This window comes from Neophocaena asiaeorientalis, unplaced genomic scaffold (genome assembly GCF_003031525.2).
Source record: "Neophocaena asiaeorientalis asiaeorientalis breed wild unplaced genomic scaffold, Neophocaena_asiaeorientalis_V1.1 scaffold78, whole genome shotgun sequence".
NCBI classification, from domain to species: Eukaryota; Metazoa; Chordata; class Mammalia; order Artiodactyla; family Phocoenidae; genus Neophocaena; species Neophocaena asiaeorientalis.
This window is the reverse complement of record NW_020175018.1, coordinates 305,846-320,956: the sequence shown is the minus strand read 5'-3', so window position 1 is coordinate 320,956 and position 15,111 is coordinate 305,846. Positions and strand designations below refer to the sequence as shown.

Genomic DNA, 15,111 nt, shown 5'->3' with positions numbered 1-15,111 from the left:
GGGTTTGGGGTTTTTTTTTTTTTACTTTTTACTTAGTAAGTAGAATATACATACTAAAAGGTGCAAATAAGAGTAGAGGTTGATAAATTTTCACAAACTAAAGACATCTATGAAGGAATTTCCTGGCGGTCCAGTGGTTAGGACTCCACACTTTCACTGCCGAGGGCCCGGGTTCAATCCCTGGTTGGGGTACCAAGATACCACAAGCAGCCCAGGTGCAGCCAAGAAAAAAATTTAATTAATTAGTTAATTAAACATATCTATGAAAGTCACACTGAGATCAATAAACAACATGACCAGCACCCTAAAAAGAACCTTCAATCTCCCTTCCAGTCACTTCCTATCTCCCCAGTAGTAGTCACTATCCTGAATTCCAGCACAGGTTAATTTTGCCTGGGTTTGCGCTTCATATAAATGAAATCATACAATATGTTCTCTTGTGTCTGACTCCTTTTGCTCAGCGTTACATTTAAGAGTCATGTCGTTGCATTCACAATACTTTTTATGGATAAGAGTGACAGATTAAGGTAAAATTATATTTTAAAGGGGGGGTGGTGCAAGAAGTGGGAACAGGTCTCTCAGTCAAGAATAAGAGTGACATGGGAAAAATAGATTACACCAAACAGCAACATTCTTAAATTTTCCACCCTGTTTGGGATCTTGGAGGTATCCAATGGTACTGATTATTTTTAGTTATCAATAAACTCAGAGATAGGAGAGGTATTTTGTTGTTGTTTTTGTTTTTGGCCATGCCATGTAGCATGTGGAACTTCCCCGCCCAGGGATTGAACCCATGTCCCCTGCATTGGAAGCATGGAGTCTTAACTACTGGACCACCAGGGAAGTCCAGGAGAGGTGTTATGAAAGACCTGCTGGGCAGGGGATCTAAACTGGGGGAAAAAATAAATAGTAATTACCTCTGTGAGTTGAAGGAATATGGTTTGCAGGCAATGAAGAGAAATCCCAGTGTGGCATGGGGCAAATTAATCTCCTGGCAATTATTTTCCCAGTCTATAAAGTGAGGATAGTAACATAGTTGTCATCAAGATTAGATAAGTGAATGTAAAATGTATGGTACTGTCCCTAACTCATTAATGCACAAAAAAGCATTACTTTCTTTCCACCACCTTCCTTATTGGAACACAGATCAGAACTCTAGCAGCTGGGAACTAAGCAGTGTCATATTTTCCCAGCATTAAGCCTCTCTGCCTCTTAGACTTGGAGTATAAGGAGGTATAAAACAGGTTTGGGGTACAGATTTTGAGAAATAAAATCTGAGAATAAGTGTAATACAACCCTCTGACATTCTTCACAGTTCAAAGTCGACTTTTCAATAATCCCCCCTCACTTTCACAAAGGATTTCCTGGGACTTCCCTGGTGGTCCAGCAGTTAATACTCACACTCCCAATGCAGGAGGCCTGGGTTCGATCCCTGGTCACGGGTTCAATCCCTGGTCAGGGAACTAGATCCCACATGCCACAACTAAAGATCCCACATGCCACAACTAAAGATCCCGCGTGCAGCAACTAAGACCCGGCACAGCCAAATTAATAAATAAGTAAATATTTAGGGGGGAAAAAAAGGAATTAATTTGCTAGGGTATTGATCCTGACCCCTATTTCACTCATCTGATGCTACCAGTTCACCCAAGCCCCATAAGCCTCACCAGAGCCCTCCTGCCCCATCTTTCCCCCCCAGACTTTTGGTCAAATCTCTCATTGTACCCATAATAGACAGGTCTGATGCCCCTATCAGACTTGGAGCCTTTCCAAAGTGCCCATGTCTTTCACATCACATCTCCCAAACTATGGTACAGAGTGAGTAAGCCCTGAGAAATTACGCTGGAATAAATTTTCTCTGAAAACTTGGAGGGCAGCCTGGTGCTGAACTCAACAACTTTAAAATGCTCAGTCCGCAAAAATGGACTTAGTTATTGTGTTAGGCACTATGGTGTTGTTTTAATGTCCTTGACATCTAATTATTCTTTCAATAAACAACCAGTGCCAAGTATGCGCTAGGCTGGGAAAAGAGGGGCTATAAAGAACACCTCAGGGCTCTAACCTCGAGGCCGGTTCACACGCAGCACCCTTGCCGCGCAGCTCCTGCGCCCCCAAGTGGGCTCCCCCGGGACTTCCGCAGCTCAGGAGCGAACCTCAGCGTAGGGAGGGGCGGGCCCGTCAGCCTTTCTGCACACCCGATTGGCCAGGCCTGCTGACGTCAGTGGGCGTGGCATCGGCCGGAGCCGACCTCAGGCCAAGTGCCTGCAGGGGGGATGGCCTGCACGCGGTAGGGGGCGGGCTGTGAGAGAGGGGGCTGCTTCCGGGAGAGCCGCCCCGCCCCCACGTGGGCCCTGGGAGACTAGAGCGCGCGGCAGTGCTGGCGGGAATGGCGTCTCAGATTCCTTAGGGCGGCAGGTGAGTGGGGACTGGACTCGGGGAGATGGCGGACTTGGAGGCAGGGGCTGTGGCATCAAAGTCTTGTGTCCCCAGACCCAGACTGCTGTAATCCACAAGCGCTGGCGGTGCAGCCGGGGACGGAGTCACTCTGGGACTCCTATTTAGGCTCTTAGAGGTAGATTGTCCTGCTGCAGCGGGGTTGAGGTCTCTGCATGGCCGTTGCCCTTGGGGACCCGGGTCTGGGCTCCGAGTCTCCTGTCTGGGGTCCATTCCCTTGGAGACTGCTTGGGTAGTCTCCATCAGTGGAGAGCCCGAGATGCCTCGCAGGATGGGGGAGGGAGGTGCAAACAATAACAGCCGCTCTGTGCTAGGATTGTGCGTACGTTACATGCATTGGCCCATTCAGTCTTAACAACAGCCCATTGAGGTCTGTTCAAGTCCTTATTTACCAGATGAGGATTCTGAGTTCAGACAGCTGGAAGGTGACAGAATCAGGATTTGAACCCACATCTACAGACTCCAAAACCCACACCCGTAACCCTCATGCTGCCAACTGCAGCCAGGTCCAGAGTCACCATTCTGCCTCTTTCCTCCCTCACCCCCTTCACCCAGAGCTCTCCAGGAGCCCAGCTCCGCTGATAAGCAGCTTTGAAATCTATACTTAAAGTATCAAGGGGTAATGGTGGACATTGAGGACTTCTCTGCTGGAGACCTGGATTCTGGCCCGAGATCTGCCACTGACCCCCTGCAGGATCTTGGACCAATGTCAGCCCAGTATCACCATCATTTCAGTAACATAGTCAGCAAGCTTTAAGGAACCTCTTCGTCAGTATGTTCTAGGAATTTGTGGAACTGGCTGATTCTCCTTTTAGCTCCAGAGGAGATTTGGGCTCTTCAAAGCCAAGTCAAGGCCTGGGTCTCCTTCTCTTTAATCCCTGTTCCTAGCACTGGGGCAGGCCCAGAGTAGATATTCAGGAAACGCAGTTTGAATAAACAGGTAGCCAGTTGGCTCCTTTTCAGAACTGCCTGACAGCTGCTGTCCTGGGCCCTTCTGGGGGTTTGGATTTCTCAGCCCTGGCCACCTTCTACCTAGCTGGCCCTCCCCTGCAAGTGGCAGAGCCTGCCGTCGCTGGCAGCAGCTCACAACCCTGTGTGCCAAGACCACAGCCTCTGGAATCCTCAGTGGAGCACAACATGGGGGGATCAGGCCCTGCATCTCTTCTCAGCCCCTCCGGGTGGTAGTTCTCAGGGCCCAGCTTAGGTTACTCCCAAGTTGGAGAAGTTACCTTCTAAGGAAGGAGATACTTTCACAATCAGTCTGAAATTTTACTTATCCCTCAGTGTTGCCTGTTCCATGAAGCCATCCATCCTTGATTCCCAGAGGCACGGGTCCCTCCTATAGCACATAGTCCACCCCTCTACTGTAGCATCTGTATGGTGACTATTTCTCCTTCACCACATAAGCTGCTGGAAGGCAAGGACCCCACCTCAGATATCCTGGGAGACCCTGTGGCCCATCCAGGTTTGAGTGAAAGTTCTCCCTTCTGGGTGTGGTGCAGAGGACACAGCTGTGATCCACGCCAGGAGGTCTTGTCAGCCCACTTCTACTCCTAATGATAGTAAAAGTAGCTGCATATTTACTGAGTGGCTACTGTACCAGGCATGTACCTCCTATCTCTGATCTTCTTTGCAGCTTTGCAAGTTTGATAGTATCATTCCCATTTCATAGATTACAAAATGAAGATTCTGCAACCTTGCCCAAAGTCATACACAGAGCACAGAGCAGACCTGAGACTGTTTGACCCTGAAACATTACTCTTTCTGAACTGCCTGCTACAGCCTTCCAGTTAAGCTAACCTGTTCTGCATCCCATGGTGACTTACCCTTGTCTTCAGTGTGGTGTCACAGGATTTAAGCTGTGGCTTACGGGCTCCCTTTATTTGGGAGAAGTGCCCCTTCCAAGTATGTGAAAATCTTCCAACTTTTTAGGGACTTTTGGCAAAGCAAAACCTCCACCTGGATTTGGCTCTGCAAACAGAGAAGCACCTCTGTTGCTCAGGGGATGTTGTTCTACTTCACAGTTCTTTGTTTATTGGGGCTTCCCTGGCGGTCCAGTGATTAAGACTCCACGCTTCCACTGCAGCGGGCACGGGTTCGATCCCTGTTCGGGGAACTAAGGTGACACGTGGCACAGCGAAACAAACAAACAAACAACAACAACAAAAAACAGATGTTTGTTTATTAAGCACATATGTAACAGAATGACTACCTGTGGGGCAGGTGACAGGCCCTTGAGTAGAAGCCAGGAGACCCATGGTGAAGCCCAGCTTTGTACCTGACTCGCTGTGGATGTCAAATAACTCCTGTCTCCTTTCTGCACCCTACTTTCCACAGCAGAATGTAAAAGATTAAACAGGGTTGGTGATTTTCAACTTTTTAATTTTTTTCAGCACTAATACCCATTTCTTAAGTCTCTCGCTGAATCCTAAAATTTAAAAAAAAACAAAACATAAAAGTGGAACCGCCCTAGTAAGGCCTCTTGCTATAAAGGTTTTCTAGAAAGTGAGTTAGAGACCTAAAGACCTACCTTCAAAATATGATGTGACTCTAGAATGACATTGAGCAAGTCAGTTAACCTCTCTGAGCCTCCATCTCCTTCTCATTAAAAGTTAGAACAATTCTCTGCAATTAAATGGGATAATATATATGTGTAAAGTACCTAGGGCAGTGCCCAGCACACAACATACACTCAGTATATTTTTCTCTGATACCCTCCATCTCTCCAAAGCAGAGATAGTATAGGCAGAGCAACGCCTACTGAATCAAGTGTTTATCAGTAGTATGGGGTATGGTAGGTAAAACCCTGCACTCATTGTCTACAACAAACTCAAATTCTGGCTCAGTCACTAGCTGTGTGATCTTGGGCAAGTGACTTAACCTCTCTGAGCTGGGCTAATCCTTGGCAGACCTAAGAGCAAAATCTTGCACAAAATGGGCACTCAGGACTTTGTATCTGCTAAATGATTGCTCATATGGGAGTTGGGACATCTTTGGGGAGGCCTGGCTTGCCCCTGGGTCAGATGATGTGGCTGGCCCAGGGGTGTGGTGGTGGAGTGGATCCTGTGTGGCTCCTGATAACCCCAACCCCGCCAAGGAGGAGGATCAGATGAAACAGGCCCCTGAGCTAGTTGGGAGGGAGCCAAGGGGCCTGGGAGGCTGGAGGACAGGGGGAGGGGAAGGCATCATCAGTGTACTGAAGGACCCCCCACCAGGCCCAGAGAGTGTGCAGCCGTGGGTAAGTCCCTGCCCCTCTCTGGGCCTTGAGGTCCCATTCATACAAGGAGAGATTGGTGGCTCTTTGTTTTCCCCCTACTTGGCTGTTAGGCACCTCCAAAGGGAAGCGTCTAAAACGGAGCTCCCCACCTCCTCTCTCCAAGCTCACCTCCCCGCCCCCGCCTTCCTGCCTGTCCCTGTCTCCGCTGCCCTCCAGGTCAAGCAAGCTAGCGCATCCGCCCCAAGAGACTGCCTCTTGGCCGCCTTAGGATGGCCCCACCTCCCTACCCCTCTCGCCCCACAGCCTCTGTCCTCTGCGTCTAGTCAGCTCTGCTCAGGATGCAAGAATTATCTTCCTAAAGCCAGGCTCTGAGCAGGCCCCTGCCCCGCCCCCTGCTCAGAAATCTTCCCTGTCCTAGGTCTGGCCGCCCCTCCCCTCCAAACACACATCCTCGATTGCCTCTTCAGTCCTCAGAGCAGTCCACAGCCCGTCCTCCGGGCCCCTTCTTTCCCCTCCGGAGGGAACATTCTCCCCTTTCCCTCTGCCAAGCCGAGCCCACTCATCCTGCAAAACCGAGTTCTAGTCCTGTCTTCTTCCAACAAGCTTTTGACCTCCTAACTCACATTGGAAGTCATGGTTCCTTCATGGTAGGCTCGGCCTCTCCGAGATGCGCTCAGTCAGCCCGATCCCCTGGGACTGCGGTGCCAACTGGATGAGAAATCATGTGTGTGAGTGCCCAGCGTGGCCTGGCACATAGTAGGTGCTCAAGAAACAAACGTTAATGCCCTAGCTTCCTTCTTACACCCCTTATTTGGCATTTAGGGCATATTGTCTTGTACTTCATGTGGGTAAATGTATTTACTGTGTGGCAGAGTGCTGTGCAGGAGGCAAACATGAGCTAAGTGTGGACCATGCCCTGCAGAAGCTCCGCCTGCTGGGACGAGATAAGATAAGGCCACAGAGAACTGGTATATAAGAGAGACTGTGATCTGGGCAAGAAGAGATGCTGCAGGGGAGAGGGAAGGAGGGGCCGCCTGGTGGACAACCTGGTAGGACTTGGGGATGGGGAAGTTGTGGAAAGAGCACCAGCCTCCTAGGGAAAGAGGGTGAGCGGAACGCAGCCAAGTGTGCTTGGGGAGCGGCAGGAGGCTCTCGGGCTGGAAAAGCAGCCTCTGTGGCCACTCCACAGGCATGTCTGTCTGTCTGTCTGTCGGCACGGTGCGATTTAATTCTCTTAGTGTGTGTCCGTGTACCAAGGGGTTAACAGTTTTCCCCTAGAGGTAGAATTACAGGAAATTTTTCTCTTTTTGCTTATCTGTACTTTTCTAAAATTTCTGCCATGGCCATGGACATTGTTCATGGAATAGGCAAAGCTTAAGTGGTGGCTAGATCAGGGTTTCTCATAGTAATGTCCAGTCCATCCCAGACTGATTCTTTGATAAAATGCAATGAAAATGAATTAATAGAGGCATGTTTTAAAAAAAGAGACCAAATAAAATACAAACCCAGATTTTATATTATTAGATTCAACTTGCTCTGGAAGTCTCTGAAAGTTTCTGAAGTTTCATGGAAGTGTCTACTTATCTTGGTGCACACCGGCAGGGATTGGTGAACCCACTAGGAGTAGCACTGGGGTAGAGAGCAGGGGAAGCAGGAATCTGGAAAAGCCTGCGGGTATGTGACCACCTCCCGGTGCCAGGGACCACGTCTCACGTGCCTCTCGTCGCCCTCACAGAGCTGAGCACGAGGCAGACCCCCAAGAACCCTCAGTTCCAGCCACCCAGCTGCCCTCTGTCCCCCCTGCCCACCATGCAGCCCCAGTCAGTCCTGCACAGCGGCTACTTCCACCCACTACTTCGGACCTGGCAGGCAACCACCACCAGCCTCAGTGCCTCCAGCCTCATCTACCCCATCTTTGTCACGTGAGTCCGCAAATGAGCCAGGTCTCTGATCGGCAGGGGGTGGGTTGAGTGTGTGTGCATACACGTGAACAGAGCAGGTGTCTGTGTTGCGGGGATAAAGTGGGCTGTCAGCTTAGAGCTCAAGGTATCGGAAGTGGCCTACTGGGTTAAGGACAGCCATTAAGAAAAAAACAAACCTTGAAGAGAATACAGTCTTCCCATTTGGAAAATAAAAATAACCCTTGCCTTTCATCCTGAGTTTTTGCAACAAGACAGAAGCCGAGACGATGTTTCGTTGGCTGTAAAGTACTATGTACGTGTCAGAGGTGGCAGTCAGGATCAGTCACGATAGCACAGCTGATACGTACTGAGGGCTTACTGTGTCCCAGGTACCAGTATGCTAAGCACCTATGTATATTATCTCATTCCACCCTGACAGTATTCATATGAGAAAAATACGGATATTATCCCTTAGAATGTCATCTCCACGAGGGCAGGGATTTTTGTCTGTTTTGTTCACTGTTGTGTTGCCAGAGCCTAGAACAGTACCTGACACATAATAAGTGCTCAATAAACATTTGTTGAATGAATGAATGAATCGACCCAGGATACAGATGAAGGCCCTGAGGCTCAAAGAGTACCATTTGGCCAAGGTCGCCCAGTCAGTAAGTGGCTGGGATAGCAAGCAAGGACCTTCTGATCTCAGTGTCCAAGTTCTTAACCACTTGACTCCTTCCTAGGAGTACTGTTCTTTGAGTACAGTTGCTTGTTGTCACTGTTATTCTTGTTGTTCCTATTATTATTTCAGGCCCTGGGCTTGGCCAGGCAGGGGAACCAGACACTGGATCCCATCTTCCTCCCACCATCTCCACCTCCATATTCCTTCCGAGTTTCCCAACCATCTCTCCCAGTCACCCCTTCACCACTGGCCCTTCCCACAGCTACCAATCCATAGCCCATCCCCCACTCTTGCAGGGATGTTCCTGATGACAAACAGCCTATCGCCAGCCTCCCAGGAGTGGCCAGGTAGGAGACGGAGTGGGGAGGGCAGGGTTATGATGGAGGGAGCGATTTCACAGGTGGAGGTGACAGGAAGCAGAAGCAGACCCAGGAGGCAGAAGATCCAGAGAGGCTGACTTCAGCTCAGAAGGACTGTCTCGGGGGGCAGAGTTGTTCCACAACAAAAGAGGCAGCCTCGGTCAGTAATGAGCTACCTGTCACCAGAGGCGCCATAGCAGAGGAACGCTGAACTTCAGATGGGAGGTCAATAACAGAACCTTGAAGGGGCCTTCCACAGCTGAATCCCATAGCTCTGCTACGTGGGGCCTCGGTTTTCCCATCTGTTTGGTGGGTGCATTCCTGCCCCTCCATGTACTGTGAGGCTTGAGCCCTCCTGGTGCCACGTGCACCTCGACTCTTAACAGAGGCACAGGCCAAAGGGGTGGGGGGACCCTAGCCTGGGACCTGCCTCACTTCAGCCCCTCCATGCAGGTATGGTGTGAACCGGCTGGAAGAGATGCTGAAGCCCCTGTTGGAGGAGGGCCTGCGCTGTGTCCTAGTCTTCGGCGTCCCCAGCAGAGTTCCCAAGGTGACAAATCAGAGGAGGGGTCAGAGGGAAGGGGAGGGGGAGGCTGGGTGAGGATAAGCTGAGGTTGCATACTGATCACACCCTCGCTCCAGCCTTGTGCTGGCCCTGGGGCCACCGGTGAACGGACACAGCCACTGCCCTTGAAACAGCAGCCATGTAGGATCAGGAAGCTAAGTAGGGCTGCAGCTCTGAATGGTCAAATCAGGTTTCCCTCTGCAAAGTGGGAACGGTCCTCCCCGTGCCTCCTCGTCCAGGGGCTGGTGATAAAGGAGAGGGCCGGGGCTGTGCCCTGGTGGCTGGCCACTGTGCCTCCCAAAGGCTTCCTGTGATTTTGTCCTTCCGCTTTGTCCTTCCCCTGTCCCTAGGATGAGCGGGGCTCCGCGGCAGACTCCGAGGACTCCCCGACTATCGAAGCCATCCGTCTGTTGCGCAAGAACTTCCCCGGCCTCCTGGTGGCATGCGACGTGTGCCTGTGCCCCTACACCTCCCACGGTCACTGCGGTGAGCTTCCCTCCTTCCACCAGCCCTGCTGCCACCAGCACTCCCACTGTGGTGGAGACGGGCCAAAGCCTGGGATGCTCCCTCAAACCTAGCTGTCTGTCTTGCAGGGCTTCTGAGTGAGAATGGGTCATTCCAAGCTGAGGAGAGCCGCCAGCGGCTGGCAGAGGTGGCGCTGGCCTATGCCAAGGCAGGTGAGTGAGCCACCAGCAGAAATGGGCACACCTGGGTCGGGGACGTGGCAGGGTGGATAGGAGGGTCCCAGAGTTCTGAAGGCCACCCTCTGCCCTTTAGGATGTCAGGTGGTGGCCCCATCGGACATGATGGACGGACGTGTGGAAGCCATCAAGGAGGCTCTGATGGCACATGGATTTGGCAACAGGGTAGGGGCAGGGGTGCAGGCAGCACGTGGGGAGGAAGTAAGAGAGCCTGGACCAGACCTGCCCCCGTGTCTGCACCTCACACAGAGAAAGCAAGGCCCAGAGCTCCAGTGGGACTAGGACACAGACCTCTACTTCCGGCCTGGGTCCTTTCTCTCCCTGTCACTTCACCCTGGGACATCTGGAGGGCTGGCTGAGCCGAGACCCCTATTATCTGCCCATAGGTATCAGTGATGAGCTATAGTGCCAAATTCGCTTCCTGTTTCTATGGACCTTTCCGGTGAGTGGGGATGGGCAGGGGTCTGCTGTTGAATCCCTGACCCGTTAACCCAAAGCTGGAGCCCACCCTGGTGTCTCTGCTTCCCAGGGACGCAGCTCAGTCGAGCCCAGCTTTTGGAGATCGCCGCTGCTACCAGCTGCCGCCTGGAGCACGAGGCCTGGCCCTCCGCGCGGTGGTGAGTGACCAGAGCGCCAGCCCCACCCGGCCTGTCCCCCTGTCACCTCGCCTCCCAGGCACTGCCCACACCGTAACTCATCCCTCAGGACCGGGATGTACGGGAAGGAGCTGACATGCTCATGGTGAAGCCAGGAATGCCCTACCTGGACATCGTGCGGGAGGTAAAGAACAAGGTGAGCACAGGGCAGAGGCCAGAGGGGGCTCGGGGAGATGAGAGTGTGTCCACAGATTCTGGGCCCTTTGATCGAGGGACTGCAGAATCTCGGAGTTGAGCAGTCTTCCCCAGGAACAGGAATCCCCAGCAACCCCTCCCTGTCCCCTGTCCCTGTCCCCGCCCCGGGAACCACTGTGGGCCTCTGCGCCAGGGCTTGTAGGAGCCTTTGAACAGTTCTGCTTTAACAGCTCGAGGATGGGCCAGGCCGGCAGCAGCAGTGACTCAGGGCTTGGGGCTCAAGACGGTCACACATTGAGCAGGGAGGAAGGGATACTCCCAGAGGCATGCCCACCCCCACTTCAACCTGCCTGCCCCCGCTGCTTCTCCGCAGCACCCTGAGCTCCCTCTCGCCGTGTACCACGTTTCTGGAGAGTTTGCCATGCTGTGGCATGGAGCCCAGGCCGGAGCGTTTGATCTCAAGGCTGCTGTACTGGAGGTCATGACTGCCTTCCGCAGAGCAGGTGAGCAAGCAGGGGTGGGAGTTTTTGACATGTGCCGCAGGGACTGATAGGCACTTTGACCAGATAGGGAAATAAAGCCATGAGACAGCCTGGAGTCTCATGCCTGGAAATGCCAGAGATCTAGACAGGCTGGGGAAGAGACATGAAACCACAGGACAGAATGTGGAACAGTGAAGCACGCAGAGCCCTCTGTTATTTTTTGGTTTTGAGACCTTGGCCAAGCCACTTCTCTAACTCCAGTGTCCTTGTCTATGAACTAGGGATAAGATAGCTGGTGCGTGGTTGTCAAGAGGATTAAACGAGATGCTACGTGTAACTGGCATATGCTTGTCACTTCATAAATAGGAGCTGGTTTTGTTGGTAAAGCATACAGCGTGGGGAGGGAACTCACAGCTTACCTGTTTCCCCCACTGTGCAGTCTTATACATTGGCAAACTGAGGCCCAGAAGGAGAAAATGCCTTCCCCGAGGTCACACAACGTACAGAGCTAGGACTCACTGGAACTGAACTCAGTCTTAGGTTGTGACACCCGTGGGCTGTGCCTCTTCATGGTAGCCTTCTTCCCACCCCCGGCCCTCATCTCCCAGAAGGTATTCCCCGAGCTGACGCCCTGCCCTCCCCCGCTTCCCGCCTCTCTCCCAACACAGGTGCCGACGTCATCATCACCTACTACACGCCTCAGCTATTGCAGTGGCTGAAGGAGTGATGGAGAAAGTGTGCAAGACCCCAGAACTAGAACTTCTTAATTCCTGAGCCTTGGAGAAGTGAAAACCAAAGTAAACGATGCTTTTAGAACTGTGTGCTCGTGCCCTCTTCCTGCTTACGTGCTGGCAGGTGCCCAGAAGCCCTGGGTGGTTTCTGCCAGAGTGCCAAATCTTCCCACTCACAGCCACATCCTCATGGGCTCTCCTAGGCTTCCCTACCCCTCCCCTGGGTCAACCCTGAGGCTCACCTCTGCCACCCCAGCTCCTTCCTCAGGGGTGGCTTCAGCTTGAAAGCCACCAGGAATCATGGGCATTGGCTCAGTGGGGCCTGGGAGAAAGGCTTGGAGCATTAAAGGAAAAGGAGGGCAGTTGAATCTCGGACCCTCAGAAGCTCTGGAAAGCTCGAGGCCTCTGGCAGCAGAGCTGGGCACACTGGGACTGAGGCTTAGACAGACACCCTGGGTTTAGAGTTGAGATTTGCTGCGATTCCACTAGAAGGCGATTCCCACACAGGCCAGTGCTTGCCAGGCTGCCTGAGATCTCCTGTTGTTCTCTGAGCCATAAACCCAGAGAAGAATTACTCATTAACGAGCAGAAAAGAATTATTCACTGACAAGCAGGAACGCTGCCTAAGGATTGAAATTCGGAAGCAAGGAGAGAGTTCCTGACGGTTGGAGACGCCACCACCAAAAAGGATTTTTACTGAGAGGTGTTTTTTGAGAAGGTCTGCTTTGTGCCCACACACAATGCTGGGTCCTGGGGGTATAGCAGGACAGACCTCAGCTTGTCTCTGAGTGGAATCTATACAAGGAGAACAGGGGTGACAGAAAACAACAAGAAAACAGACAAGGCAGTTATACATTGTAATAGTGCTTCTAGGGAAAGAAAGGGTCTGAAACAGAGAGTAACAGATGATGGGCCTCACTTGAGGAGCCCTCCATGAGGTTGAGGGACAAGGAAAGACCCTTACAGAGGGCAGAGGGAAGCAGACACCAGAAGCTGTGAGAATGATGGAGTGCACAGGCTCCTGCAGTGGGAGGAGCTTGGCAGGGCCGCTGGGAGCCAGATGAGGAAGAGGAAGGTGGGCTGCAGGACTGGAGGTTGGAAAGGTATATCCTGCACCTTGTAGGAAACTTGGGTTCTATTTTGCATCTGATAGAAGGCCATCTGAAGGATCTTAACCAGGACTTACATGTGTTCCAATTTCCCCCATTCTGCTCCTGTGAAAAAAGTGGAGGGGTGTGGGGCTTCCCTGGTGGTGCAGTGGTTGAGAGTCCGCCTGCCGATGCAGGGGACACGGGTTCGTGCCCTGGTCCAGGAAGATCCCACATGCCGTGGAGCGGCTGGGTCCGTGAGCCATGGCCGCTGAGCCTGCGCGTCTGGAGCCTATGCTCTGCAACAGGAGAGGCCACAACAGTAAGAGGCCCACGTACCGCAAAAAAATAAAAAATAAAAATGGAGGGGTGAGCCAGGAAAAGCCTGGTCGGGAGACTGTTGGTGACCCCCTGGAGCAAAGACAGTGGCCTGGACCAGGGTGGTGGCAGTGGAGAGAGAAGGAAGCAGAATATATTCAGGATACATTCTAGAGATAGAATAAGAAGATTTTGCTGATTCTTTCACATTGGGGGGATTGAGGGAGGGAATGGGAGGCAACAGAGATGCCTTCATGGGTTTCTGGCTTGGGCAGCTGGTTTCCATTCATTCTGAGGGTGACGCGATGTAATGTTTCCCCCCAGTGAAAGTTCAGGCCCAGCTAAGGAGGCGCCAGTTTGCAAGTCCACCTGTCTGCAAAGCGACAGAATCCCAACTCTAGAGTCAAAGCAAGGTTAGTTTGGATGTTATAAAATTTGGAATTATATGAGTCAGAAGTAGCTCCCCTCTAACTCCTGCTAGTTTTCCCCAGAGCTGTGGCCGACTTAACTGAAGATCTGATCTCATTCTGTCCTCAGCCTTTGGGACTTGAAGAGTCACCTAGAGGCCCGAAACATTCATGGGAGATCAGCCATTGATGGGTCTCAGGGCTTGGGCCACACCAGACCCTTCCGCCACCTTAGTTTCTTGGCTTCCTGGCCCCTGGCCCCTGGCCCCTGAGCTCATTTCTGGTTAGTGTGGAAGGGAACATCCTTCAAGGCCATCCTACATTCATCACTGCCAAGCACATATGGGGGCCTGGCTCTGTTCTAGGCACATGGAGATGGGAGATAGACACTGCCTTTTAGGTACAAACAGCCCTCGGGGAGCACGTAACTGTGTCGAGAGCCCCCAGGGGTAAACTTTGAGTGGAATGATGATTCTCCCTGAGGAGAACCAAGAGGCAGACCTGTTACCAATGATGTGACAGGTGCTGTGAAGGCCACACCTGGCCTGACCTGGTTTGAAGATCAGAAAATACTTCCCCGAGGGTCTGATATTTAAACCTAGACCTGGAGAATGAGCCACCAAGCTGAGACATGTTTAGGGAAGGGCATTCCCAGCAGAGGGAACCCTGGGGCTAAAATGAGCTGGAAGGCTGGCGTGGCTGGAACACAGGGAAGGATGGGGAAGAGAGGCCTGAACTGAGCAGAGAGACACCAGGGCCAGACCGTGCAGGGGTTCAGAAGCCATGCTGAAGGAAGATGGAGAGCCTTCTCATTATTCCCGGAGAAAGGGAAGCCATCTGAAGGCTTTTAGTCAGGGGAATGAGTGGCTCTTGATTTGCATTTTATAAAAGCATTTTGACAGCACTGTGGCAAAGTGCAAATAAGAAATGTGGCCTAGACTGAGTGGTGGCAGTGGGGATGGAGAAGGGAATGGATTTAGAAGGTAGATTAGATGTCAAGGACGAACTTGGCTTGAGCTCCTGGGTGGCTGATAGGCCATTTACTGATGAGGTGGGAAAGCTTGGAAGGGGTATCCTAAGTTGAGCTTGGGTTTGCAGTGAGGAAGCTCTATCGACAGAGTTTCTGTGACTCTCCCAAGGCCACTCAACAAGTTTGTGGCAGAACTGGGTCTAGAACCCCAGTCACCAAAAAGAGCAGAGCTGGGACTTGAACTCACATAGCCCAACTCCAAGGCCTCTACCCTTACCCACTGTGCCATACCACCTCCTAATAAACTAACAAAATCATGGCCCTAACATTATGCTATTAGTAGTTCCAGTAATGGGGTTGCCTTCAGGCATCAAGGTCTATGTGAGTGGCACCCTCTGGAGTCAGGACTCGGCACCTGAGGTACCAGCCTACCGTCTGCTCCACCCCC

The 15,111-nt window shown here is 52.0% G+C and overlaps 1 protein-coding gene across 6 annotated transcripts; it reads left to right on the top strand.

Annotated features, from left to right (window-relative positions):
* Positions 1–2,248: 2,248 nt before the first annotated feature.
* Positions 2,249–11,970, top strand: ALAD (aminolevulinate dehydratase). Of its 6 annotated transcripts, none has more exons than XM_024762700.1 (12): positions 2,249–2,415; positions 7,407–7,593; positions 8,548–8,598; positions 9,064–9,160; positions 9,526–9,661; positions 9,769–9,852; positions 9,953–10,041; positions 10,263–10,318; positions 10,406–10,493; positions 10,582–10,668; positions 11,041–11,170; positions 11,589–11,692. In XM_024762700.1, the coding sequence occupies exons 2-12, from the start codon at positions 7,481–7,483 to the stop codon at positions 11,675–11,677; spliced, it is 1,020 nt and encodes a 339-aa protein (XP_024618468.1). In that variant the 5' UTR covers positions 2,249–2,415; positions 7,407–7,480; the 3' UTR covers positions 11,678–11,692. The 6 variants fall into 6 exon arrangements, with proteins under 6 accessions (XP_024618468.1, XP_024618469.1, XP_024618466.1 ...); XM_024762701.1 differs by lacking the exon at positions 11,589–11,692 and adding an exon at positions 11,818–11,970 and having other exon boundaries at positions 2,251–2,415; XM_024762698.1 differs by lacking the exon at positions 2,249–2,415 and adding an exon at positions 6,573–6,720.
* Positions 11,971–15,111: the final 3,141 nt, after the last annotated feature.